This window comes from Astatotilapia calliptera, chromosome 15 (assembly GCF_900246225.1).
Source record: "Astatotilapia calliptera chromosome 15, fAstCal1.2, whole genome shotgun sequence".
Lineage (NCBI taxonomy): Eukaryota > Metazoa > Chordata > Actinopteri > Cichliformes > Cichlidae > Astatotilapia > Astatotilapia calliptera.
This window is the reverse complement of record NC_039316.1, coordinates 10,357,362-10,384,450: the sequence shown is the minus strand read 5'-3', so window position 1 is coordinate 10,384,450 and position 27,089 is coordinate 10,357,362. Positions and strand designations below refer to the sequence as shown.

At 42.8% G+C, this 27,089-nt stretch overlaps 1 protein-coding gene across 7 annotated transcripts in view; it reads left to right on the top strand.

The window, feature by feature from the left end:
* The window catches only part of syne1a (spectrin repeat containing, nuclear envelope 1a), a 150,867-nt gene that overhangs the window by 81,981 nt on the left and 41,797 nt on the right, over positions 1 to 27,089 (top strand). For 6 of the 7 annotated variants that reach the window (XM_026193859.1, XM_026193861.1, XM_026193860.1 and 3 more), the window contains 30 exons: positions 850 to 1,176; positions 1,526 to 1,678; positions 1,950 to 2,117; positions 3,025 to 3,201; positions 4,324 to 4,470; positions 5,462 to 5,587; positions 5,696 to 5,872; positions 6,023 to 6,288; positions 6,485 to 6,641; positions 6,751 to 7,149; positions 7,348 to 8,952; positions 9,378 to 9,715; positions 9,837 to 9,981; positions 10,144 to 10,362; positions 11,914 to 12,200; positions 12,470 to 12,635; positions 13,507 to 13,662; positions 13,997 to 14,149; positions 14,693 to 14,875; positions 15,006 to 15,143; positions 15,437 to 15,622; positions 16,344 to 16,466; positions 16,602 to 16,784; positions 17,804 to 17,947; positions 20,263 to 20,493; positions 22,643 to 22,783; positions 24,286 to 24,399; positions 24,610 to 24,771; positions 25,240 to 25,428; positions 25,559 to 25,732. In XM_026193859.1, the coding sequence (XP_026049644.1) occupies positions 850 to 1,176; positions 1,526 to 1,678; positions 1,950 to 2,117; positions 3,025 to 3,201; positions 4,324 to 4,470; positions 5,462 to 5,587; positions 5,696 to 5,872; positions 6,023 to 6,288; positions 6,485 to 6,641; positions 6,751 to 7,149; positions 7,348 to 8,952; positions 9,378 to 9,715; positions 9,837 to 9,981; positions 10,144 to 10,362; positions 11,914 to 12,200; positions 12,470 to 12,635; positions 13,507 to 13,662; positions 13,997 to 14,149; positions 14,693 to 14,875; positions 15,006 to 15,143; positions 15,437 to 15,622; positions 16,344 to 16,466; positions 16,602 to 16,784; positions 17,804 to 17,947; positions 20,263 to 20,493; positions 22,643 to 22,783; positions 24,286 to 24,399; positions 24,610 to 24,771; positions 25,240 to 25,428; positions 25,559 to 25,732 (7,134 nt within the window). The remainder of the gene's footprint in view (positions 1 to 849; positions 1,177 to 1,525; positions 1,679 to 1,949; positions 2,118 to 3,024; positions 3,202 to 4,323; positions 4,471 to 5,461; positions 5,588 to 5,695; positions 5,873 to 6,022; positions 6,289 to 6,484; positions 6,642 to 6,750; positions 7,150 to 7,347; positions 8,953 to 9,377; positions 9,716 to 9,836; positions 9,982 to 10,143; positions 10,363 to 11,913; positions 12,201 to 12,469; positions 12,636 to 13,506; positions 13,663 to 13,996; positions 14,150 to 14,692; positions 14,876 to 15,005; positions 15,144 to 15,436; positions 15,623 to 16,343; positions 16,467 to 16,601; positions 16,785 to 17,803; positions 17,948 to 20,262; positions 20,494 to 22,642; positions 22,784 to 24,285; positions 24,400 to 24,609; positions 24,772 to 25,239; positions 25,429 to 25,558; positions 25,733 to 27,089) is intronic. The other variant, XM_026193863.1, reaches the window with a different exon arrangement.

Genomic DNA, 27,089 nt, shown 5'->3' with positions numbered 1-27,089 from the left:
ATGTAAACAACCACCGCTGCTGCTAAGATGGAAAACTGATATCAGGTGTGAGATGAAGAGGCAATAATGAGTTTTTCAGCACTAAATCTAAAGTGCTGTAACTGCAATTACTGCAGATTTCTTCTTTTAGCTCTTGGTAAACACAGAGAACTATATGAAATTGAAATGTAGTCAGTGTCGCTCATTAAAGCCATAAAGCGTGAACGCCATTACTCGAGTGACGAGCGAGCCTGGAGCATCACATTAAGCGGGAAGCATGGACGTGTGCAGACAGACGCGGCTCTTGTTATATTATATTACCAACAGCCATAGCTGGAGATCCGGGATTGCTGAAGTGAGAGGCAATAACAGACTGATGATGAAAGCTAGATGGCATCCCATAGAGTGGAGGTGTGAGTGTGTGTGTGTGTGGCATGTTATGGTTGCCCTGGAAACCCTGCAGCTACTTGTGCCTGTTAAGGGCCTGTTATAATTGGGTCCTCCTTTCATATTATTCACTGTGGTTTCTCCCCAACATGACCTCCCAGTCCTCTCCACATCGCACCATGCAGGTGTCAGCCTACCCGATGAGTTCAAAGCTTTTCAAATGCACTGTAAGGCTTGTCTGGGTGACTGGGACAGCACCGGAGGTGAAGGACAAGGGAATCAGTGATCTTGTATTGAATGCCAGCCTCAAAGTCAGTGAAGCTATGATATAAATCTATTTTATCCAAGAGGATGATTTACTCTTTTCTTTCATTCAGTAGTGTGTAAACTGCCTTGGCTGAAGGTCAGTTAGTAACAAGCAATGGTGATAACACAGTAGCAGGACCCATGGTGAGCTCTATTCATGCTTTCTCTTTCTCCCAGAGTCTCCAGTCTGAGCTCCAGCACGGTCACAGCTTCCTGAAATCACTTAGGGAGCGAGCAGAACAGGCGGCAGGCTTCCTGAATGAATCTGCAGCTGAAAGTTTAGGAGGAGAAGTAGAGGCGCGTCTTTCCCAGCTGGAGGAGTTAGCCGGAGGCCTCAGGCAGGAGCGCAGCTTCCTTGAGCGGGCATTACTGCTAGCTAAGGAGTTCCAGGACCGGTACAAGGCTCAGGCTCAGTGGCTGGTGGAAACCAAGGCTTTGCTTCGTACGCCAGTGGAGCCCAAGGCTGAGCTGTATCAACGCAGAGCACAGCTGACTAAGTATAAGGTATAGTATAAAAAAAGTGAGGGGGACATCTGGATTAATTTTACACTAAGTGATTTTTTTCTCTTTGGCGAATTCAGCAAGACTAATATTAGCATAATGAACCACATGAGTGACCTTGCATGTCTGAAAATTAACTTTAAAAGTAGATTTGCTTTAAATAATTGCTGACCATTTTCCAGAGTCATAATGACAGATGCTTATTGGCTGCTTTAACAGCAGTTGGCATTAATAAGTAAACCCTATTAATAGTAAACTAGATTTAAAAAAAAGCTTAACATCTAACGCCACATAGCATACCCTATTGTGCGGAAGATACTGAAGATAAAGCTTGTCTGTTTGTGTGTTTTAGGCTCTGTTGCAGATGGTTCAGTCCCATGATGGAGCCATCAAGTCAGTGCTGGAAAAGGGCGACGCTCTACTTTCCTCTGTCCACTACCCCTCCATTCGAGATAAAATAAGCAAACTACAAAAGGACTACACTGGACTTTGTAATACTGCCTTGGTGAGAAGCTGTAGACAGATGACAGTAGTTCTTTTTGAAAAAGAGGACAAACTAATGTACTTTCCATGCAGGCAGAGCAGCAACTTTGGAATCAGCTTCACATAAATTAAGTGCATGTACATGAATGTGGATGTTTCTAAAAAGTTGTGTAAAACTAGCTTCTGATAAAAAACAAAACACTGTTGCTTCTCAGTGTCAAAGAAGCTTTCCTGCCCAGCTGTTGCATATGCATTGTCATCAGTATAGTTTGTCTGTGAACTGTGTGGCCCAGGCTCATGTGGAGAATTTGGAAGGCCAGGTGAAGGAACAGGAAGCTTACCACAACGAACTCCAGGAAGTGGAGCGCTGGTTGCTGCAGATGTCCAGCAGGATGGTGACCCCTGATCCCAGTATTAGCGGCAGCCTGGAGGCAGCCACTCAACAGCTGGCCAGACACAAGGTACCCAAATAAAATATTTCACTTTTGCTGTTTTTGGACTTATTGGTTGTATTTAATGACAAATCGCCTTAATTGGGGGACAAAAATGATCCCCTGTGGCCTGTACTACTACTTGATGTTTGTTTTATTTGATGTTAGTGTCATCATCATTTGAAAGGGTTTTGTTGCATATAGGATGCCAGGGTTACTGTCTTCTCAATAAATTTTACTTATGCCTCTTTTACACATGGGCACATACATATACATATACATATACATATATATATAATTCCCTTCTTACCCCAGCGGGCAGTCTTTATCCTTGAAGCTTGGGTCCTCTGCCAGAGGCCTGGGAGCTTGAGGTTCCTAGGTCTGCGCTCTTCTGGACAGAGATCTCAGACGTTGTTCCTGGGATCTGCTCAAGCCGCTTGCCTAGCTTGGAAATCACTGCACCTAGTGCTCCAATTACCACTGGGACCACTGTTGCTTTCCCCCCTACACATCTGGTCCCTTCTGGGGATCCTTGGGGTTCCCCGGATGGGACTAGTCCCTTCTGGGGAACGTCCGGCTATCCCAGTGTCTCCCATCGATATACTGCTCAGACCTCATTTTGCTGGGCATAAGTGATTGGCATGGTGTTTGGGTTTGGCAATAATAGTGAATTTTACGACAATTAATTTGGAAAAATATCAGACTTTTGCTTTGGACATGAAACCATAAGTAATATATTAATAATGAAATGTTTTCTTTTAGTAGGTTCAGTCTAAATGTTTAACAGATGCTGGATTTAGTCATCATTTAATCCAGACAGTTTAATAGCTCTTTGTGGTCACTCTGCTCAAATCACAAATGTACAAGCTCATCTGCTATTATATCTCCACTGGAGATTCTCTCATAAAATCCTACGTGGTTACTTTATCCTCCACAGGCCATCATGGAGGAAATTGCAGGGTTTGAGGATCGCTTGGCAGGCCTGAAAGAGCGAGGAGACCACCTGATGGAAGGCTGCAGTGACCGTGTGCAGAGCAGGCTGAGACAGCAGGTCCAGGCACACCAGCAAGGCACCAGAGACAGCTACTCTGCCATCTGCAGCACAGCGCAGAGAGTGAGTGAGGAGGAGGAGATGGAGAGATGGAGGGAGGGAGGGAGGGAACGTGGAGGAGAAGGGAGGGAGTTGTGGGAAGCTGAGAAAGACAGATAGTCTGTCTGTCTATGGAGCAGTGAAATGGTTAATACACATTCATGAAGTAATTCTTGGATGTCCTTTGGACGAGACGTGCATGCACAGAAACGCATGGTTTAGATATCAGTTCCGTTAATATTCCAACAGATTAGACAGCAAATTAATCCTAAATCATTCTGACACTTAAACCCATCTCTTAAGACAGCCCTTTACTGCCAGCGTAGAGGGCACAACCAATTAGGGCTGCCAAAGTGGAGCTCAACAGCAGCCGTATGCGGACAGACCCCACCGGCCAAAATCACTAACTCAATCTCGCCATATTAATCTCCGTGTATCCCCTGTCAGCTCCACTTTTTCATGCTTGAGCCAAAAATGATCACACACCACCATTCAGCGAATCTGGCGAGCCCCCATAATCCAGCCCCACTCTGTCATTTTGGCATCGTCTGTTCTGTCATCATAGCTCACCTCCCAAGACACTACCTCCACCACCACTCACACATCCAATCTGGCATTGTGTGATCCAGCCACACTTTACCACTACACTGCTGGCTTCTCTACAACTGCGCCTCAAGTGTTACGATGGCTGCCAACTGTGTCCCAGCGCAGCACAACTCTAATATCCTGCCTGCCACTTGCCACCATGCCAGCCTTCTAGCCTTTGCCAAATACATTGGGCATTTTGCCAGTAGTTGCCCCCCGTTATTCCTCTCTTTCGGGTTCTCATATTAACACTGTCAATCAGACCTTGCTGTTCCGCTCTCCCCTGGAAGGCATGGACGCCTCCACATTCAACACCTGTTAAATATAACAATGAAAAACTGCCTAATCATTTGGGTTTTAATCTGTCATTGTGTTTGGCCATAGGTTTTGACTTCAAAGCATTGTAGCACTGTGTCGTCTACCAACAGTTCGTTGTTTTCACTCCGTGTTCTTGCATGTGTTTATTCTGCTACTGTTGGTAAAACAGAAAACATTTAAATGGTTTGCCATGCAGAGGTGCGTCAATAGGAGCACTTATATTTAGCTTCTTCTGTATTACAGGTGTATCAGAGTCTGGATCATGAGTTACAGAGACATGTGAGTCTGCAGGACACACTGCAGCAGTGCCAGACGTGGTTGAACTCTGTGTCAGAAGAGCCAGAGCCTCCTACACATCCTTCTTTCAGCCTCGAGGAGGCTTTACAGCAGGTTAGTAACCATACATACATAAAGTAAGTATTAGGGATGGGTATTGATAAGATTTTCACGATTTAGATTCCATCTTCGATTCTGTTTAACGATTCGATTCTTTATCGATTCTCTTATCGATTCTTATTTTTAAAAAAGGAGAACACTAAGGTCGATTAGCTTAGAACTTTGTTTTATATCTTCTCTTTGAACAAGATAGAAATTTAGGAGTAACATGGTCTTACAAACCCAACAGTGAGATCTTAAGAGATCCACAGCCTACGGCTCTTCAATGGGGTGTCACAGGGTCCCCAGGAAAAAAAAATGTAAATGTAAAATAATAAAATAAATATTCTTCTGTAGCAATAACAAAGCATAATATAAATTATTCTGTAACAATTACACAAGAATATCCAGTAATGTCTCTGCCTACAATTAAACACATTCACTTACCGAAAATCGGAGCATCTGCTGTGCAAGCCTTTTACCACAAACTTAGTCACCGCTCGTGACATTCGTCTATCCTGACCTGAAAGGAGACGCTACCGGTAGACTGCAGCGAGAACTGCCAGCATCTGAGCCAGACTCTGTCTGTCTCTCTCATCATGGTCACCTAAATGCACAGTAATGGCAGGTTTTGTAATAAGGCAGATCGCGCTAACATAATATGCACTGTTAGTTGATTATTTACCTGCCGCATTAACGGGAGAGGACGTGCAAACGTTACTGCTGCTGCTGGGTTGAGATTCACGAGTCCGGAGCGGAATTAAAAACATGACATTCATTATCTACTTTGCAAGTATTGCAAGTTGTTTGCAAGTATTGCAAGTTGCCCGGTTGTCATCCGTTCCCGTAAAGTATAATCAAACTTTTGAGCGTTTGAGCCGCTTCGGCGCCGTGTTTCCTGCCAGGTAAATGACGCTCCGCAACGTGGTGAGAGAGGATGTAGTGAGGATATAATATGCCCAACCAGTAAAATCAATAAAATTAATAGACAGCTATATACAAACAGGTGAAGCAGGAGCGGGCTCTGCAGGAGCAGGCTGGCACTTACCTCCAGCTTGTGTGCGCCACGTGTGACCTGTGTGAGCCGAGGGTGAGGGAGACCGCAGCAGCTATCCAACAGGTCAAACTGCAGGTCAGTTCACTTTAAGAAGCTTTTAAGCAAAAGAGTACAAGTTTCAGCATGCATGTTTATAGCTCATATACCCATCGTGAAATGACTGCACTTTATTGTTGTGTCTAGATTGAGGAGCGTATGCTGCTTTGTGAAGAGGTAGCCGACAGCTGGAGAGACATCGAGGAGCAGAAGGCAGATCTGGAGACCCAGCTAATAGAGACAGAGCAGCAGCTTCAGAACCTCACCAGGAGACCTGCAGAGCTGGAGCCTAAGATTGCACAGAACCAGCTGGACAAGGCCCAGGTTAGATTTTACTATTTTACTTTTTTTACATTTTTTTTTTTACATTTTTTTACATTTACATTTTTCAAAGAGTTTTCTTTTAGCTAAAATCATACAATTTGAGTTGCTGCTCAGAATAATCCCAGAAACCAACTCTTATCTTTCTTCCAGGAGTTCCTGCAGCAGATTAAGGAGAAACAATCTGAGGTAACACGTCTGCATGAAGCCATCGGCAGGTTGATGGACGGACAGGTCTCTCCTGCCCTGGAGGAGATAAGGAGACTGAAGAAAAGCTGGATGGACCTGGGCCAGCGGGCTGAAGAGCTGGAAGCCCTGCGGGGGGAGGACATGCAGCGAAGTGGAGAGTACCAGGAGAGTGTTGTTGCTGTAGAGGAACTTTTCCATCAAGTATCCAGGGAATGGGACTACCTTGCTAGGTATCAGACTTTTTTGTTTTTATCAAGGCTGTAATGTCATTCTCTGCATGGCATCCACTTATGTATATACAGAAATAGCTATATATATGAATACACAACATAGTTTCATTAGTCTTTCTACCGCAATAGAGACAAAAGTTTACATTTTTATTACTATATCCCTGATGTCCCTTAACTCATGTATATATGTTACTAGGGCTGACACAGAGAGTACAAGTGAGCATCTAGAAGCACTCAGGAAGCTCGCCAGTGACCTAGAGGAGCAAAGAGAAACTCTGGAAGACTTGAGGGACCAGAGACAAGCTATCCTGCCTCGACTTAGCCTGCTAGACAAGGAGCTGGTCAAACAACAGGTGAGGACATTATTTTTTTCTATAACTGTATGTGTCCAGCAATATGCTAATATGATCACACAGTCGAAGTAATATTGACACATTTTCTGGAAATATTGTATTTCATCAGGTGGGTCATCTGGAGCAGCGCTGGGCACAGCTGGAATCGCTGATTCAGCAGAAGATCCAGGACTCTGCGCAGATGCTAGAGGATCTTGCCCGAGTGGAAAATCAGCTGAGAGATGCCAGAGAGTGGGTGGAGGAGCAGCGGCCTGCCCTCACCTCTGCCCTGAAAACCAGCCCACCCCCCGATCTGGCCCAGAGTTTCCTGTTTGACCACCTGAGCGTATGTGTAGAGCTGGAGGCCCGTCAGCAGCTGCTCGGTCAGGCAGTGAAGGAAGCTCAAGCTGTGGCTTCCAGGCTGGGACTGAGTGAAAAGAGACGCCTGCAGGAGCTCGTTGAACAAGCCCAGACTGAAGTGGAGGCTCTCGGGGCTCGGGTTGCCCAAAGGAGGAAGTACCTTAGTAAGGTAACAGCTGGACTTATGATTTAGATTGAAAATAACATTTTAATTATGCCTTAAAGGGGCTAATTATATCCTGAGCTATTAGTCTGGTGAAAGAAAAAAAAGACCCAAAGAAAAACCAGGTAGTCCAAGAAATAAATTCTGCTTATCCTGCCAAAGTCCATTTGTAAATAAATTGTGATGTTTCTGTCTTCCTCTCAGGCCTTCACAGAGAGGACACAGTTCCTTCAAGGCCTGGGGAGAGCATTATCTTGGATACAGCAACAGGAGAGGAAGGCCTTGATAGATGACCACATAGCACTTCTTCCTGAGGACCTGGCAAAGCAGGTTGCTGGATGTCGAGGTGTTCAGAGCAGCTTACGAGCTTATCAGAGGGAGCTGGCATCTCTCTGGGTACAAGGCCGCGATCTGGAGAGAGATGCCACTGACAAAGAGAGAGCAGAAACGCTGGCAAGACTTGAGGAGCTACAGTCTGCTTTTGAAACTGCTCTCCAGAGGACTACCCAGCGTCTTGCAGCCTTAGAGAAAGCCTTGACCTCCAGGAAGTACTTCCAGGTTGACCTAGACAAGACTTGTCAGTGGCTGAGACAAGCAGATGACATAACATTTCCGGAAATCAATTTAAGCACTGCTGATGATAGCTCGGATTTGCAGTCGCAGCTTTCCAATTATCAAAATGTCCTAGAACAAGCTTCCGAGTATGAGAACCTCCTTCTTATTGTCCAAAGAATAGGTCAGGAGATCCTCCCTACTCTGAATGAGATCGACCATTGCTACCTGGATGAGCGGCTCAATGCCCTGCCACAGCAGTACAATGCCATCCTAGCTCTAGCCAAAGAGAAGAAAGACAGGGTCCAACAGATTATCCTAGAACGGAAAGAGTTCTGCACTTTCTTTGATATTACTCGTAATGCACTGGAGGAGCTTCAGGAGCAGTTTGACAATCTGGAGAAGCAGACTATCAGTATTGAAGAGGAGGAAGTTGTTAGTTTAGTTAATGAATACAGAAATATAAATGAAAGTTTAGTCCATATTAGCCCTGCTGTTAGAGAACTGCACGGGAAAAATGAGGGTTTCCTCAGTAAAGGTCAGCACTACAGAGCTGAGGAGACACAGCAGCTTGTGAGTCTCCACAACACACTGAAAAGGAGAATTGATCAGAAGATCAAACACTTACATGATTGCTTGGAAATACTATCTAAACACAAAGTAGTTTTTTCCAAGTTAGACTCAGAGTTACAGTCTGCTAAAGAGGAGCTGGTGAAATTGAAATCAGACAAAGAAGTAAGTGCCATAGATAAAATCTCAAGTCTTTATTTACTGCTGGAAAATCTGGATGGAGTGAACTCTCAGGCTGAAGAATGCAACCAACAGATGCAAAACCTTTGTCTTACGACTGATGCTGCTGCCTTTCAGGAAACTAGTCTGCAGCTCCAGTCGCTGCAGTCTTTACGATGTGACGCTAAGCGTTTCGTTGAAGAAAGCGAAACGACAGTCGCAAAAAATGAAGACTTCACAAGAGCTGTTGAGAAAGTGTTCGAGTGGTTGAGGACGGTTAAAGACAAAACGAAGGATCCTTTGACCTTTTCAGAGGTCAAAATTGAGAGGATACACGAGGAAGTGCGGAAACTGAAAATCAAGGAGGAAGAAGTGAAAAGTAGACTGAGGGTCGTTGATGTCTTGGGTGCACGAGAAAAGCAAAAGTACAAAAGCAGGAAAGCAACCGTTCCTTCCCATGTAGAAGAGAAACTGCAGGAGCTGGGAAGGCTGGGAGATGAAGTCCAACAAGGAATTTGTGCAAAACAAGTATGTAATTATGTTTGTTGATTGCTTTAATTCACCTTATAGCTATTTTCTGATAGTATTGTGACGTTGCACTAAATGTAATTGATATACATTTGGAAATGACTGCCTCAGTTATTGTCCACAGTATTCCTGAGCCATCATTCATGGTTTAAAGTTCTAAATGTTACTTTCAGTGTCATGTCCTCCCTCACTGTTAATATTAATCAACTTGGGGAGGTTAAAACATTTCAAATATATCCTTAGCATCTTCTTCTATAAAAACAAGACTACTGGTAAGTTTAAAAACAGGACATTTTTACACATTAACAGCAAAAATGTGGTTTAATGTTTAAACTGTGCCCTTCTCTATCAACTCATTTACATAGATAAAATCTTGTGGGAGGCCAGAAAAAGAAGTTAATTAAATCACCTTTTGCATATTCTAGCTGGCTGTGGATCAAGCGCTTTCCTTGGTCCAGAGGCACCACTTATCTCTGCAGTCCATGCAGAAATGGCTAGACTCCGCTGCGGCTTTGCTTCAGAGGGCCACCACAGGGGTGGAGCTCGAAAACCAAGCAGACTGTGCACAGGATCTGGAAGAAATTTTAGCTAAGGAAAAAAACTTCAAAACTGGTTTACAGGAGTTCGGGACTTTAGATCCCTTGCTGGTGGATTTTCTGGAGGCAGGAGTGATGAGTGGGCTCAGAGAAAAAGTAAACACAATGCAGCTAAGAAGCACCGAAGTCAAACAGCAAGTGGATACTTACAGAGAAGTGTTGGAGAGGTGTGTGCTATATCAAGTATACATATACAGTTTATATTTATTCCATATACCTAAAATGATGTTGTGCATAGTTTCTTTATTATGTCACCCATCATTGATGTTCAATCTGAATGTTTCTTAGATGTGCAGCTCTGTGGAGCTCCTTCCAACGTGAGAAAGAGACCGTGGTTGAGCAAATGAATGATTCAGAGGGCAGGATGGCCATGTTCACTACAGCTAAAGCTGTAAGCGCCCACCAAGCAGAAGACAAGTGTCAAAGATACAAGGTGGGTCACTGTGTCAGAGAAAAAGAGATTCTGTATTAGAAATTACAGAAATGATCTAGCCTTTCCCAGGGGTTGTATCTTTTAGTTTTGCATGATATGTTTGAGGAGAACATATTTATTAAACAGCTTTGTGTCGTATCTCTTATAACCTTTTGGTTCTAGTCACTGGTGGCGCATGTTGACCTGCTGGAAATGCCTCTGAATGCTTTGAAAGAAAGAGCAGCAGAGCTGGAGCAATTAATCTCTGAATCCAGCAAAGCTATCACCAGTCACGTTGTGTCGTCGCTATGGCAACGGTGGACCCATCTCCGCAGTGTGGCCCGAGCCCAGGAGAGGGCACTGGAGGACACTGCTAGAGAGTGGAGGAACTTCAATGAGAAAGTAAGAGACAGTTTACCCGTGGGTTTTTGTGCATGTTATTGGTGTGGTGGTCCTCACGTATTGGCCTGCTTTCTGGGGAATAAAGAGCAGGTCCCCACACTGTAAATCGCTGAAGTAAACCTTTAGGGAAAAGGTTTACTTTAAGGTCCCAAATCATGAAAATGTGTTTTTATTAGCTTGAAGATGTAGAAAGTATAAATTTCCTTGTCACCGTAATTTTTCTAGCACTCTCCACAACTAGACCACCTTCTAGTTTTATAAACCACTGAAAACTGGATGATCAATGATTATAGACATATAGCTAATAAATGCAACACATCCTACTCTCTGACTGCTCGGTTTCTTTTAGGTGAATGTGAAAGTCCTAGTTAAGCACGCAACTCAGACTCTTTTTAAGTGTGGCTGTATCAGAACCTTGTGCACGGTCGATTTATTAGCTTTAGTGGAAGATAGTTTGTACTTTGCCAGGTTGGTGAAGCAGACAGGAGTAGCAAGGAAACTAACTGGATCATATAAAAAATATTATTTTCAGAGTGGGCTGTGTTTATTTTATTACTTCTTTGCTTTACGTGATATGTGATGGCCTTTGCTAAGAGAAGACTTGTTTTATTCTGCTGTCAAAGGCACCAGACTCCACTGATAAAAACACTCATACTTTGCCGAACACAGAAGAGGCTGATCTGCCTCAGCTTGATCAGTTAGGTTATTTCTGTTATTGTGTGGCTTTTATGTTGAATCACCAGAGTCCCACTCTGACGGTCCGGAAACTTGCAGAGAATATGGGACATTTTAGGTTTGGATAAAGGTTCAGGTAAGACAAGCATTAGCTATGGCTGAAGCAAAAGTCAGACCCGAGTACGTCACAAGTCTTCAGTCTGTCCCTGTGTGGTCTCTATAATCAACCCTTCACTGGCGTCCAGTTAAGTCCCTGTTTATTTTAAGAATGCTGTGGTCCACCCACTTTTTCACTTTTTGTTTTGATGTTTTAGTGTTTTGTTTTATTTATAAAGGTGCTTTGTAAATAAAATATGACTTTACTTACTAACCTTCTGCAAAAATGCGTCTGCAAATTTGGGTCAAACACAGTAACCGCTGAACACCAGTTGGTGTGCAGTGATGTAACTCCAGGCTTTAGGCCAGTTGTTTCCTTCTGCCAAAACACTGTGTCATGGAGTGTTTTCCCGCCTTTTGACCTAATTTGTGTTTGAACGCTCTCTGTTTCCCATAAATACCCACAAGACACTCTTCCTAAAAAAGGAAATGAAGTCATATTGTAAGTAACTGTCACTTCCTCATATGTGGCACATTCCTGCTGTCCACTGTTTTTCTGTGGCCCCTTTGTTCAACTGGGCATGATGTCATCCTCTTTGTCCACTGATTCCTTTGACTATCACAAAGTCTTGTCCCACATAAAGTAGACTGGCAGCAATCACAAGTGAAAACAGACAAAAATGTTAGTAATTATGTCTCCCAGCCCCTTTATTAAACCCACAAGCTCTACATGAAGCTGAATGTGGAGAATAATTCTGTAAATAAACATCTGTCCCTCAGATGGAGAAGGTACGATCGGTGTCCATAGACCTCCACGGTCGTGTCCCAGACAGCACGGTTGAGAAAGCAGCCACCAGGGCGGCGCTTCAGAGTCTCCTGGAGTACCATGACTCCTTCAGTCTGGAAGTGGAGAGGGAGCAGTCCATACTGGCTCTGCTGGGGCAACAAAGTTGCAGTCTTAGGGGAGAGGATGACAAGGTGGAAGTGATGGAGAAAAGCACTGAGAACGGACACAAGGAGACGCCGTGCTCACAGGAGATCCAGAGCATGCAGGCGCAGTATGACAGGTGAGATGACTGCTGCTGGGGCTGCTGACAGCCACTTTATACTCATAATGATTATTGCTATAATTGTTCAACTTAGGTAGGTGGATATTTAAGTTGTTTTACAGCCTCCTAGTACAAGGATAATGGGGCTACTTTTCAGTTTATCTTCATTTTTAAAAAGAGTTTCTGCTTTTTACCACTTAAATTTGTTTATAGTAAATGTAATAAATATCCCATTCAGACCGAAATGTGTTTGTTTATTTTGATCTTTTTCTTCCTTGTCTTGTCAGCCTTGTGTTGCAGGTGCGGGCTAGCAGGACTCAGGTGCATCAGGAATTGAGGGAGAGAGAGGAGGTTGAGAAAGAGCTAGGCTTAGTCAAAGGCTGGATCCAGGACACCCGAGGTTTATTGCTGAGTCCCACTGCAGACCTGGATTCACTGCTGCAAGAGCTAGAGGTAAAGGACTTACTAGTCTCACACATAAAGCAAACATAGTCTGACTTCAGTGGTGTTTTTTTTCTTGTTTAGACACAAATACAATGTATTAACATAATTAACAGATGTGATTATGTTTGAATGTGTGAGAGTAAAGCTATGGATTTACTTGTTTATCTATGTTCCTACCCTCACCTGTGGCAGCAAGCTGTTAGTAGTCATCAAAACAATGAGATAGTACATGGAAGTGGTAAAAATGAATGTCCTCTGAAGGGTCTCTGGGCTCTTCCTTAAAGTAAGAACAGTGGTCATTTGGAAGGGGCTCACAGTAGAGTCACTACTCTCCCAATTGAAAGGAGCCTGTTGAGGTGGTTCAGACATCTGAATAGGATTCCTCCTGGGCATATCCTACTAGAAGGAGGCCTCAAGGCAGACCCATGACAAGTTAGAAAGGTTATTCCTCTCGGCTGGCTTGAGGATGCCTTGGTGTCCTGCGGGGGAGCTGGAAGAGCTTAGTCTGCTACCTTGTGACCAAGAGCCAGATAAGTGGTGAAAAATAGATAGATTAATGGAAAAATGATAAAAAGGGATTTGTAGTCATTCATGTAATAATTACAAATTTAAAAAAACACCCAAACAATTTCTAAAGTGAAATCACCAATAATGAAATGTTGCTATTGGTGGATCACTGCTTTGTCTCCATGAAGTTAGTTTAACTCCCTGACAAAGATTTATACACTTAAATGAGTTAGTTAAGTTAAACAAGACCAAGCTATAACGGGAGTTTAATTTTTGATTAATTGTTGATCATTCAGCTTGATTATAACCATGTATATTTCATCAAGTGCAGCTTCTCGTATGTTACATTCATGTCATACACTTTGCCTTGTAGACGGCACACGGTGAGGTGATCAGCAGACGTCAGAGTGTGGAGCGGATGACAGAGCTGCAGCAATCAAAGTACCAGGACCTCCAAGCTGGCCTGCCCTCTGAACTCAGCATGCAGCTAGCTGAGGTGGCGCTGGCTCTCGGATCTGCTGAGGATCAGGTAAGCTCATTTTACTTATTGTATTATTTGACTCTAATAATGATGCATGTATGAATATTATCAATGAAATATGACACTGATTTGTTTAACATTCATTTAGTCTTGTCAAGAGGTTTATGTTAGTATTTGACCTATGTTTTTTTAACTGTGTATTTCTAAGGTATTATGTGGTCTAATTGTTAAGGCTCTATTACACAATCACAAAAGTTCTGTGTTGGATGTTGTCTGCAACTCTTTCTTCACACATATTCTATCTGTAACTTCTCTGCCACTAACAAAAAGCCAAAAAGGGATGTTAAACAAACATTGTGTGTGTTTCTGATATCCACTTCAGGTGCAGGCAAGGGAAAGGGAGGTGCAGCAGACCAGAGATGTGAAAGAGGACTTCAGCTCCCGACTGCAGGACATCGAGGCAAAGCTGAAGACCATTGCTCTAAAATTGGAAGACAAGGGTGCCGACCTGGAGGAGGCCAAAGAAGACACCAAAGTAATCAAACAGACAGATTGACTAATTAGCAAGCAATTAACCCCTGTTAAATCGGCTATTCATTTTGCAGATGTTGAGGTTAATGAGTGAATTGAGTTCTGGCTTCAACAGTGACCCACTTTTGAGAGGAGTATTCCAGATGGGAGTTTGAGCCCCTTGCCTCCTGTTCTTCTTCTTGTCTCCCCAGCATGTTTCTTCCCTCACTCATTTGTAGAAAAAAAACTTTGGAGTTAAAATTCATTTAAAGGAGCAGTTTGAGCACATCCCACATGCCTCTGGTTTAGTAATTAATCACTGCTCCTCGCCAGGAAAGCTATAAAACCACAACTTGTCATTCATACGCTTTTAAAGCTGTGGGTCACAATTAAGTAGTTACTGCTTTTAGGATGAGAGTGTTACTTGAAATGTATCCTGACTGTGTTCAAAATAAACTCTAAATCTAGTTTTACCTCGCTCATGAACTCCCTTTCTTTAATCTCTGCCCTCCTTACACCTCCTTTCTCCTCCGTTTTTTTTCACCCCCTCCTCTCCTCCCTTCTCCAGGCTCTTTCTGAGGAGTGTGAATCCTGCGGTTGCTCTCTGGCAGAGTTGGGAGTGGCTGTGCAGGAGTTTGGGGAGCAGAACCCTCTCCTGTGTAAGCAGCTGGGTGATGCTGTAGCCAAACTGACAGAGGTGCAGCACCACACCTCGCAGCAGGTCCAGGATAGAGCCAACAGACTGAAGAAGGTGTGGGGGGGGGGCAGTCAGTTCAGTGTGCCATCCAAATGATTTGTTTCATATAATTCTCTTAAATATTATTATATTAAATGTAGTTTTTGTATTATTTGCTCTGACTTTGTGGTCTTCTGTTGAGCAGGCAGAAAGACAGGTGGAGGAATATCAGGGCATGAAGGCATTCATTTTGAGCTGGACAAAGAAAGCTGAGGCTCTGGTCACCGGTAATATCATTTGGAGCTCTGCGTCCCAGCTGCAGGAGCAAATTCGAGCACACCAGGTGAGCTTTAATGGCGCTGCCAGCAGGGATTGTGAATAGCTATAAGTTTTCCTAAAGCTGCTGTTGTGTAAGATGAATGGGTTCTATTAAAATCCATGTTTATTCTTCCTCCAAAATATTAATCCTGGAGCTGTGGATACCCCACAAAGTTGAAGCTAATTAGATGCACCGAGTTTTTAAAATTCCGGTGAAACGTCATGCTCTACACTATGTCGACCGGCCTTAATTAGTATAACTGCACACCCGAGAAGACTCCTCTCCTTGACTTATAATTTGCGTTCATTTGGTGGCAGGCCTTACTGCGTGAGTGTCGAGGTCTCCATGGTGACTTGGAGGCCATGGGGGAGAGGGAGGTGCAGCTGGCGGATGTGTTGCAGACAGAGGGGTGGAGCCAGCGGGTGAAACACCTCAGCAGACGCACAGAAGAGCTGCAGCAAACTGCCAAGACTCGCCTCCAGAGTCTGCAGGATGCAGCTAAGGTACATTACACTTTTAAGAAAGCATTACAGGAGTTATGCAGTACCCCCCTGCCTCAGTCTTCCCGTGATCACATCATCTCCATTGCTGCCAAAAAAACTGTGGCTATTCCCATTTTATAATTCCACACACTCTGTTGCATAAGAGCATGTGCACATCCTTTCAAATTGAGTCAATTATAATTTAGCCACAACTCAACAGTGCCCCCTTATGGTCATTCACGACAGATTACTCCATCATAATGGAAGGCACTGTTTCATTTAGCGTGTGCAGCAGTAATCTGTTACGCTAATCTGATTGCCATGCAGCTGCTTCCCAGACGACAGTCTGTTGCTGATTGTTGCTAATAACACTGTGCATTGGAAATCTGTTTACAACTCCTCTTGTGAGTTAGATTTTTTTTTTGGGTCTAGATTGCAGAGCACGAGTTTAATTTGTAGCGACTTGTAATTTAGTTTCTTTCCAATGATGCACATTAAGGTCAGTTAGAATTTGCAAATGAATACATTTTAAAGCGAGAGGCACCACTATCTTCATCATTCAAACTGCACTGAGGGAAAAAAAACATTTGCAGCATTAGATATCCACAAAGGAGCTTTGATACTTTTAAAAATCTGTTTTCATGTGGGTTTGATTACTGCTGTGTACAGAAGCTACATTCTATCTTGTATCTTTGCCCACATATACTTTCCCTTGATTTGTTATGTCTGTATCTCTCCTCAGGACATGTTGCGTCTGGAAGCGGAGGTCAAGAGCCTCCATGCTGCTGTAGATCAGATACAGGCCACACTTGCTTCCCCTGAACTTAACAAGCTCAGTCTCAGAGAGCAGTTGACACAGAGACAGGTAAACACAAACATAATACTGGCAAACAGCTTGTGTCCAGTCAGTCTGCAGATGTCATTTAAATTAGCGTCCATTGATATACATCTAGCATTTCTATCTCCCGTCTTATTATCAACCTCTTTGCTTTTCAATAAGCGTCTGCTGGTGGAAATGGAGGGCTTTAAGCAGCAAGTAGCTGCTGTTCAGCAGTGTCAGAGCGCCCTCCGGCTGCCAGAGGAGGTAGTGGCCAGTCTGCCTATCTGCCGCACAGCTCAGACTCTGCAGCAAGAAGCCAGCCAAGTGCAACACACCACAATCCAGCAGTGCAACATCCTGCAGGTAAAAGGCAGCCCGAGTATTATGAAGGCTGTTGATGAGCTGTTAGATATAAAGTCATAGTGACAGAGACAAGAAACACTACATTATCAGCCTTTGTGATAAGAACCCTACTATCAAAATTATATCTTTTTTCAGTTGCATTGTTTTTGTTAGTATTTTATCGCTTAAAAGTAGCACTGAAATTTCAGCTGATGAGAAGAGTTATTGCTTTGAAGAGTGGATGCTCTGAAACCTGGGCTCTGTAGTGTTTCAACAAGCCTTCTCAGGAATGTCTGTGTTTTCTTTAAGCCCCCATCAGAGGCCAACTGTAGTGAAGATTAGCCCTGAGGACGAAGCAAGTGACTGTCAGCCAATAAATCAGTCAATCCATTTGAACCAAATACATCATGTTTAACAAGAACTGAAACAGTTCATCTCCCATGTGGGCACATTGTTCTGGCTCAAGGTCAAATTTGTGACAGGCTGTCTAAAACATTTTGATACACAGACCTTCTGATTCGGTCATCTACTAATCGGAAGGTTGGTTCTTCAGTCCCTGGCTGATCCAGTCCAAATATCCATGAGAAAGATACTAACCCCAAGTTGCTAGATAGATAGAAAGCACATAACTAGAAAAAACATAGAAAAAAGTGCATGTGTGAATGAGGCAAGTTGTATAAAGTGATTTGAGTGCACAGATAGAGTAGAAAAATGCTATATGAGAACCAGTCCATTTACCATTTACATTCACATCTATCTTTGTAATCACAATATTCTAATCGTGGTAATTTAGCTCTCACACACCTGCATTATTTCAATATCAGCAAATGAAAAATACAGATTATTCTGTCTAATAAGAGCTTACCAACAATATAATGAGCATGCTCAGTACCAGTTACTGCGTATGGATATGAGAGTCAACGTAAAAGTTTAGAACTTGACTTCCTGCGAAGATTGGGAAGGGAAAATATAATTTCCTTCAGGGATCTATATAGTAAATACAGTTTCATTCATCTCATTTTACCTTAACGCCCTGACAGGAGGCCGTGGTGCAGTATGAGCAGTATGAACAGGAAGTGAAGAACCTCCAGAGATTAATTGAAGAAGCTCATCGGATCATTCAGGACCGGCCCGTTTCCACTAATAATATACAGGAACTTCAGGCTCAGATACACCACCACGAGGTATGAGGGTCTCCTTACTTTCTGTCATTTATCTGTTCGGTTTATTAGAACAGCAGTGTGTAGGTGATAAACATGTAACCCCCAAATCATCAACATTATCAATAAAATGCAGCTTTATGATTGTCTTATCCAAGGTTGTCAAAAATAAGGCCAGAATTGGCCCTGCAAAGATTCCCATCCGAATGGCTTTGGAAAATGTAAAGTAGAATAGAAATTTTGGCTTTTTAATATTTATATATTTCTCAGGGATTGTGTGGTTAAACTTCTGTACAGTGGTTTCACTGGCCCTCCCTACAAGATTTGCTCCTAGAACAACATTTTAGTCTTCTGCCGTAAACCAAATTGAGTGTGACTCTTAAAAAATTAGTTGATGCCTCAGACATTCAGACATTTCTATTGAGGTCAGTATTTTTAACATCAAAGAGTTAAGTGAAAGAAACAGAGAACTTGAGTCATTATGTTTCCTGTCCTATGTTTCAATGCACAGAGGCAAAAAGCAGAAGTTGTGGCACCAGTGAATGTATCATATATCTTAAATTAGCCTTAGGAAAGCCTGACTAAAATGACTCAAACTATAATTCTATCATTTCATTGCATCATTCATTATAAGCAAAAGCTGCTTCTATAGAGCCCTGAAATTGTTGAGTAAATCTAGTGTGAGAACACAAATGTCAAAGTGGTTAGGTTGGACATGAATTGTTCTTTAATCTTCCAGCTCTTCAGTACAAATGCTTGTCTGTCTTATTACACCTGTTTGAGAATGGCACAGAGGTGTGTAGTCCAGGGAATTCACAGCATGCACATGTGCTTCCTTCTGTACGCTCCACCCAGGCAATTCCCTCAGCTAAACCAAACAGACAGGCCAGGCAGTCGACAATGCTCACATAAACACCTACAGTCAATTTAGACCAATCCTAACATGCATGTTTTTGGACTGTGGGAGTTAGATGCAAGTCAATCTGCACATTCAAACCCAAAACCTCCTTGCTGTCAGCCATCAAGGGACCCTGGTTAAAAATAAATGGTCAATTAATACCCCTTTCCATCATTCCCCCTAAATCCCAGTTTAAAAACATCTGATTTAATCTCCCTTTTAACATGATCAAAGCATGCATTTTCCCAAACAGCAATCCAGAGAAAATGTTGTGTGGTGCTTTTACAAGCCCAACTCACGCACATTCCTAGTTTTATCTGATGGTGCATGTAAATATAATCTGCATAGACAGATGCCAGAGTTAGATGGTTTTCACCTGAGCGATTTGAGCCTCTGCTGCAGTTTCACTTTGCTGAGTATGTTAGATCTCCCATGCCGAGAAGGAGATTGTGAAGGGGGAGTGCAGATGCAAAGACCTGCAGAGAAACATCGTGTCTCCCCACAGGCAACATTTTTTTCTTTTATTACGTTTTAATTTCTGCTGCACGGTTCAGGCAGATTTATATCTTACTCCAATGTTTGACTGCCTGGAAAATATTAACCCAGGTGTTGCAGATATTTGCAGATATTTTCTCAACCCTGTAATCACTTTTGTCGCAGCAGAGCAGCCTGGCATGCCAGCACTTTTATGTCTAAGTTAGATCTCTAAGCTCAGCAGAGAGTTGCAACTCCACTGTCCCCTTTAGTCACATGACCTGATTATCAGTGCAATGACCATCTGTGGGACAGAGGGTGAAAAGAGGGGTGGAGGAGGAAGGCAGAGATGGGCTGGCCCGCTGGCACATTAGCGTACTTGTAATTTGACACCGTTTCTGTCACTCTTCCTCCAGACGCCCTCCCTCTCTCCTTCAGCTCCCTTTTGTTAGAAGTAATCTGCCCAAGGGATTGGCTGAGAACGACAGTAGCAGGCAAGGGAGGGGGAGGGTACAGCTCGGTGAGATCACTTCCTGTTTTTCCTTGCCATTTGTGTATGTGTAGCAGAGGGAGTGTCTGAGGGATTTTGAAGTATTTCTGCTATGGTCTCTGCTTCAACCAAACATCCTGTCTTAGCTTCAGCGCTGATCTGAGTCACCCGCCTCTGTGCTGCTCCGATTGGCTCAGAGATACAGAGGAGAGAGAGAGTGAGAAAGACAGAGAGGAAAAAAGGAGAGTGAGGCGGTGCTATTCTCTTTCTACACTTACACCAAAGACAGCCAAAGAGAATGCGTCTGCTCCGCTTACTCCTCTCAGACCGGCACCACATTCAAGGCTGATCCAACTCAGCCACCCACTTTCACAGGATCCTATTTAAACAGGAACTATTGATCTTGTGGTGTGGACTCAGCCACACTCTCCTGATCCTGGGGGTGGTGTTTTCTGTTTGCTTGGAATGTTTTGACAGGAGTTAGCCCAGAAGATCCGTGGCTACCAGGAGCAGATCGCCTCGCTCCACTCCAAGTGCAAGATGCTGACGGTGAAGGCCAAACACGCCACTATGCTGCTGACGGTCAGCGAGGTGGAGGGCTTTTCAGACGGCATGGATGAACTGAGTGACGAGGAGCTTCCCAGCGCTGTGACAGACACCACCACAGCTGACGCCAAGCAGCTTCCAGCACACCCCTCTGTAGTCATGGTGAGTGGGAAAACCTCTGGTTTTTGGGGGGGATATACAGTCATAGACCTGTAGACATTACAAGGATGTGTGTGCATGTGTGCATAAGTTGTAGCATCTCTCCCTTTCTGCACATACCACTGACTGCCAAAGTGACTCCAAGGATCCCAGTGGGGCCTTTAAGGTTTCTATGTGCTTCATTTAACAAAACTCCAGTTAGGTTAGTTACCCTTGACTTATACCACATTAATGCATGTCTGATAATATCACTTAAGATTAGATTTTTTAGATCTGCAAACCTTTTCTTCTCCACTATTAAGGTCACGGTAACAGTTATGACTGTGCAGTTCATTTACAAGATAATAATGAGCCACACAGAAGTAGCTGAACAGCAGGCCCTCCCTCACGTGCAGCTGTTCAGGCCTACGTAACAGCTGGATAAGGATACAGTGCTACGCAACATGTTTTAAACTAGTGGCATGAATATTTTTAGTCACCAATTATGTTTTAATTCAAAGTTCAAGTTCAAAGGTCGTTGGGGCGGGTGTAAAACCTTGCCTTTTAAAACAGCACCACTTCTTGCTGGTACACTTGCACCCAGGTGGGTTCTTCCCTTATGAAGATGTTTCCACACCTGCTCTGTGGATTTAGGCTCTTTCTTCGTGTAATCCTGGAGTCACTGATGTTGAGCTCAGGGCCCTGTGAGGGCATTGCCATCTGTTGCTGACTCCTTCTTCTTGTAGGTGAAAATAGTTCTTTATAAATCCGGCCGTGTGTGGGAAGTTTTTGTCCCACTACAGCAAAGAAGTAGTACTGTAAAAGGTTTTGAATAGGTTTTTTTTTTTTTTTTATTAATTCTGTATGTTATTTAGGTTCCTCTGGTGTGTCACTGGTACCTTGTTTGTCACTTAATGTTAGCCTGAGCCTGTCTGTCGCCCTCATCTTAATCATTTATTTTTCATACAGTTAGCACTAGTAACCACCCCACTTCCTTTCAGTCTGTTTCTGAATCAGGTTTCTGAGCCTTCCCGGTGTACTACTGTTGTTTGTGGTGTGTTTCGTCTCAGCAGGCCAGGAAACAGGATATTACTGCGTGTGTGTGTGTGTGTGTTTTTGTGTGTATGTTTAAACGTTGTCATTTTCCGTGTATGGTAACTGTCACGCATGGATTACTGATACTTTTAAAATTGCACGTTGTCATTGTTACAGCAGTGGTTTTACCAAGCGAACCTCACAATGTAAAACCAAACAGTTTCCCACACATACTGGTGTGCTAATGCTCTTAGTTGCCTTGCATTGCATCATAAAGCCCGCGAAACAGTCCTCCGAAGGTCCTGAGTCAGTAGACTAAGGTCTGCATCGCATTGCCAAAAAGCAGCCCAGTAGGGTTTGGCTCGCATTTCAGCTCTGCCTCTGCTGAAGCATGCAAGCACACTGACAACAGTGCTACTTCTAGGACAGCTGCTGCTGTATTCACCAGTCCCTGTCTCTGTTAGCTATCTCATGCTAACAGAGATGCTAGCCATGCTTTGTTCGAGTCTGAGCTTTGATACTGCTGGATTTTTCTGTCAGAGACCTTATTCTTACTGTCTGTAGGACTACTTTAACCTTTTCCTGTTGTATATGTGTGTACTAACTCTACAGCATGTATGGGTTCATGTGTGATGTGAGCAATCACTGTCTGTGTACATTGTGTGTGTGTGTGTGATTTCTCAGCTTCCTGGTGAGGGCCATTCCTTTATCCTGATGTATCCTGTAAAGAATCCAAGCAACTACTTCACTGCCAGTGGAATCTAATGTTTGTCCATTTGCTCACACAGCAAAGACTTTTACCTCTGCAATGCTCTTTAATGTTGTGTTACGGCAGAAGAATTTCAGTGAGGCATATCAGTGTCATTAATGTGAGCTAATGGGTCTCCTTTCTGTGTTATTTGATTACTCACTATGTAATTAATCAAGCAGTATGTGTTGCCACTTCAATCTGGCTAACCTGCACTTCCCCATTAATTTTTATGCTTTTTCTTCTTCTTCTCCCTCCTCATTTTTCCCTCTCTGTCTCCTCTCCCCTTTGATCTGGTTGTTTTCTTTTTTGGCTCCCCCTCCTTTTTTCTTTCACCTGCTTCTTTTGATGTGTGCGTTTCATTTCTTTGCGGCGTGTATGTGTGGTCAGATGACAGCCGGCCGCTGCCACACACTCCTCTCCCCTGTGACAGAGGAGTCAGGGGAGGAGGGTACCAACAGCGAGGTCTCCTCTCCCCCTGCCTGCCGCTCCCCCTCTCCGGGGGCTAACGCTGAAGCTGCTCTTAACCAGGTATTGCAAATCCCACCCTGGAAAACTCCAAACCGACCAGTATTACCTGATGGTCTCAACTTCCCTATTGCCACTTTGTGTTTTGCACCTTTAAACGTTCAGTCATCACCATCATTGTTAGAAGATAACACTTTAATCTTTAAAGCTTCAAATGTTGCAAAATGCAAAAGCTAAAAAATATTGAATATGTGGCAAAATTTTGACGTAAGGTAAATACATCCCCTTCTCTTCACCATCACCACCATAACAAACCAACTTACCACCCTACAGTGACCACCCCACCATCATCACTGTTAACACAGTATGTTTGAGAGAGCTGGAGATTTGCTGCGCTTATTTTACCCGCTTTTCCTTTTTTTTTTTTTTAAAATTGGCCTCCTGTTTGCATATTTACTTTGCTGATGGAAGTTTTGTTTGCCATTCCCATTTTTGTACACACAACTGAGGTGTCATCAAGTAGCTTTTTGTGCTGTCTGTGACCGCGAATGATGTAGAAGTGAAACAGAAACACTCGTTGTGCTGGGAGAAACAGCAAAGGTCAAATTTTTTATTTTAGCTGTAAAATCTAAAATGCTGTTTTAGTGGCCTGTTATGTGCCTCTACACTTAAATATTGAAAGAAAAAACAAGTTCAAAGACAGCTGGGAAATATGTGGGAATTTAAACTAACTGTTGCTGTGGGGGAAATGCAGCAGCAGATCTAAGTTAATCTGCCTTAGGATTGACCCATGCCCACTGTGTGGCAGGATATGATTATGGGGGCAGCCTAATTTTAAAATTAAAGAGAACTACTATTACTGTTAACTCATGACATATTGACTTCAGTTATATAATAGAATAAAAACAACCATGATCAGTGTGTTTCATACTGGGTCGAAAGCCAAAGGGTATAAATGTGTTTTAAGATGAGTTCTGAAAATGGACAATGTAGGTGACTGTTTAACATGTAAAGTCAATTTATGAGAATACATAGAACACATAAGAGACATATTTCATACAACAAATGTAATTATTTGAAATTCATCTTTTGCTATGTATAACGCACATAAATTCTCGTGTGCTAGAAAGGCGTTAATGTTGAACTTATATATGACATAAACTAAATGCTTCTCTCTTGTTGTGAGAGAGTAACATGAGAAAGGAGGGATTTTATTCTGTTCTCCCAGCAAGAACAGAAAGTAACGTCAGCTGTATCAGCAAGAGACACCCGACTCAAGGTCAACCAGTTTTATTTGCAATGTTGAATTGCATTTTAGTAGGTAAAGTAGTATCAAGTTATAACATTTAGCTGCCTCTTTTTAAGCACGTCTGGGAAAAAAACATTTTAAAAGTAAGTTTTTGTAAAACTTTCAGATTCTTAGGCCAAGTGTGCCACTAGGCTTTTTATAGACTTTATGCTGTAAATGTAAGCCCAAAGGTTTCCCAAAGAACTATTCCCATCAATAGCGTACATCACTCTGACACACTAATGAAGCCCACACTTACTTTTTCCTCGTTTCACAGGGTCGAGGTACACTAAGCCGAGTACCTCTTCAGGAACTGTACGACCCATCTATGGAAAGCAGTGCTGCTAACTTGGATGACCTGCAGAGATCCTGGGAAACGCTAAAGAATGTGGTATGTCACATCTTCACTTTAATTCAACACATTTATTTATTTTTATTGTTTGTGTTACTGTTAGACAAACACAATAACAAACTCAGGATTAGTTTGTCTCCTAGCATACTGAGCGAGGCGCGAGTTGTCCCAAATTCCGGCCTGAAGCTTTAGTGACCTCAGACCGACACTGCCATGTCTGACAGCTTGACTTTGTCATCATATTTTCAGATCAGTGAGAAACAGAAGAGCTTATATGAGGCTCTGGAGCGGCAGCAACACTATCAGGAGTCCCTCCAATCTATTTCCATTAAGATGGAGTCCATCGAGGGGGCGCTGAATGAGGGCTTAGAGCCCAACAAGACTCCAGAGAGCCAGATGGCTGCACACCAGGTGAGAGCTGAGTGGGGGGGTGGTATTAGGGGAAATGTGCTCATGTGTGTTCTAAAGGGATAAAGGAACCATAATGTAGTGCAGATAAAGAGTGTAAAAGTAGTAGTGTAATACATGAAGTGTAATCTGTAAGGCTCATGGGAGACATCCTCACAAAGATGGTATAGACCAGCGAGCTCTTGGGAAACAGAGTACGACTCGGGGGTTTAATATTGCACGGGGCAAGGCAATGGTTGGACAGACTGCATGGCACTGTTCTTCGTTGCTATGCCAACATCACGGCTTTAAGAGAAACAGTTTGCTTTTGCAACACTACTGTCAAGAGGTTTCTGCACACCCTCTTTCACTGCTGGCACACCATCTTCTATTCAGCCTCTTCTTCTCATCCTTAATTAATTCCCATTGGCTCTTTTTTTCTTGTATATTCTCATTTTAATCCTCACACACGTCTTATTGCCGTTTATTCAGGCTTTGATGGATGAGATCCTGATGCTGCAGGATGAGATTGGTGAGCTACAGATGTGCTTCTCTGAGGAGCTGGCAGAGAGTGATGGGGATGCTGGGGAACAGCTGGCCCTGCAGTCTACTCTCACTGTACTGGGAGAAAGGATGGCCACCATTCGAATGAAGGCTTCGGGGAAACGGCAGCTGCTGGAGGTGATTTACCAAGACCTCATACTTTTTCTAGTTTATCATGTGCTTGTATATGTTATGTCTGCTCCTTATCTTTATAATTCTGGTGAGCTCACCTGAGAATTTAAGATATGCGTCCCATTGATCTCTACAGGAGAAACTAAGTGAACAACTGGAGGAGCAGCGACAGGAGCAGGCGCTGCAGCGATACCACAGCGAGGCCGAGGAGCTCGACAATTGGCTGCTCAGCACTCGCGCCACTCTCAGCTCTGCCCTTCAGCCCCAAAATGAAGACATGGACATGGAGGAGCAGCTCATCGACTGTCAGGTGAGAAGCCAAATCTGCTCTAAAGAAACAAAATTGGGGATGACAGCTTGTATGCTGCTGTGTTTTTATCAAAGGCTGAAGTATCTGGCTGCTTCACTGTCCTAGAAATGGTACTTTTTCTTGGACTCTCTGATCTTCATGCTTGCATTCACTTTCATTTCTATAGAAAAAAAAATGCATTGTTTTTGTGTTTTTGGAGTCTTTTTATGGAAAATTGATTCAATTGGGGAAGGTGCTAACAAACCATAACTGCACTTGAGCTTAATTAATTATATATATGTATATTTTTGCAATATTATCATATGTTTATAATTAACATCATATGAGCATTTGAATTTTACGGTACCACTGTGATTAAATAATTTAAAACTAAAATCTTAGTGTCCATTATTATTAAAGGTGTATATATATAAGTGATATATTCGTACTTAGAGTTTAAAAATAATTGTTTTTAACTTCTGTCTACATGTTGTCGTACTATATCAAATATCTCAAACATTTCATCCAATATTTCCTCCATCCTGTTGCCCTGGAGATCTTCTAGCTTTTCAATCTTTTAGTTTAAATTTATAATTCATGGTTCTTTCTTATTTGTCACCATTAGATACTCTGTCCTACTTGATTTGCCCCCTGGGAATTTTCTGCATGTCAGGCTCATGATTTAATTTTTGTGGGGAGGGGAGTTATTATGTTAAAAATACTGTCACATCTAACTCCCTGCTGTGTCAAACTCAATATTTTCTTGTGGGGATTTACGGCAGAGCCTAGATGCTAAAATATTCATGTTGCACATATTCTACATTCATATTACATGTGAGCTGTGAGATGTTTACATATTTGCCTTGTGATGCTCCATAATAGGCTTCTTAGAAGTTATAATACTCGCTCTGTCCCCCAGGCAGAGAGTCAGTGTTTTAAAGAGTGTGTCTGTAGCAGCTGGGAGACAGTAAGCTGATTAAACTGTAGTTCACATATGCTTTGTGTGGTCTGCACATATAAAGGTCTGGACCATGCTGAGCTTCATGTCCAGATTAAATAATGATAAAAAATTGTGTCTTAAAATTTCAGTTTTCTGGTTAATCGTCTTTTAAATGTGGTATGATATGCAGAGACCTTAGGAAAGTATTTTGTTGAACTTACTTAACCCACTCTGTTTATTTAAATGCCTGCACACCACAATGTAAGCAGCTTAAAAACTACTCACATATAATATGTCTTCAGTCTGTTCTCAATCGAATGCTTTCCTAACTTTAAACTTTGAGCTTTAATTGCGTCATCATAGCAGTTTCTATTATGTTGTTTACTCGGTCTGTTCATCAAAAGAAAAAAACCTGCAAAACTTTGTAACAGGTGTTTG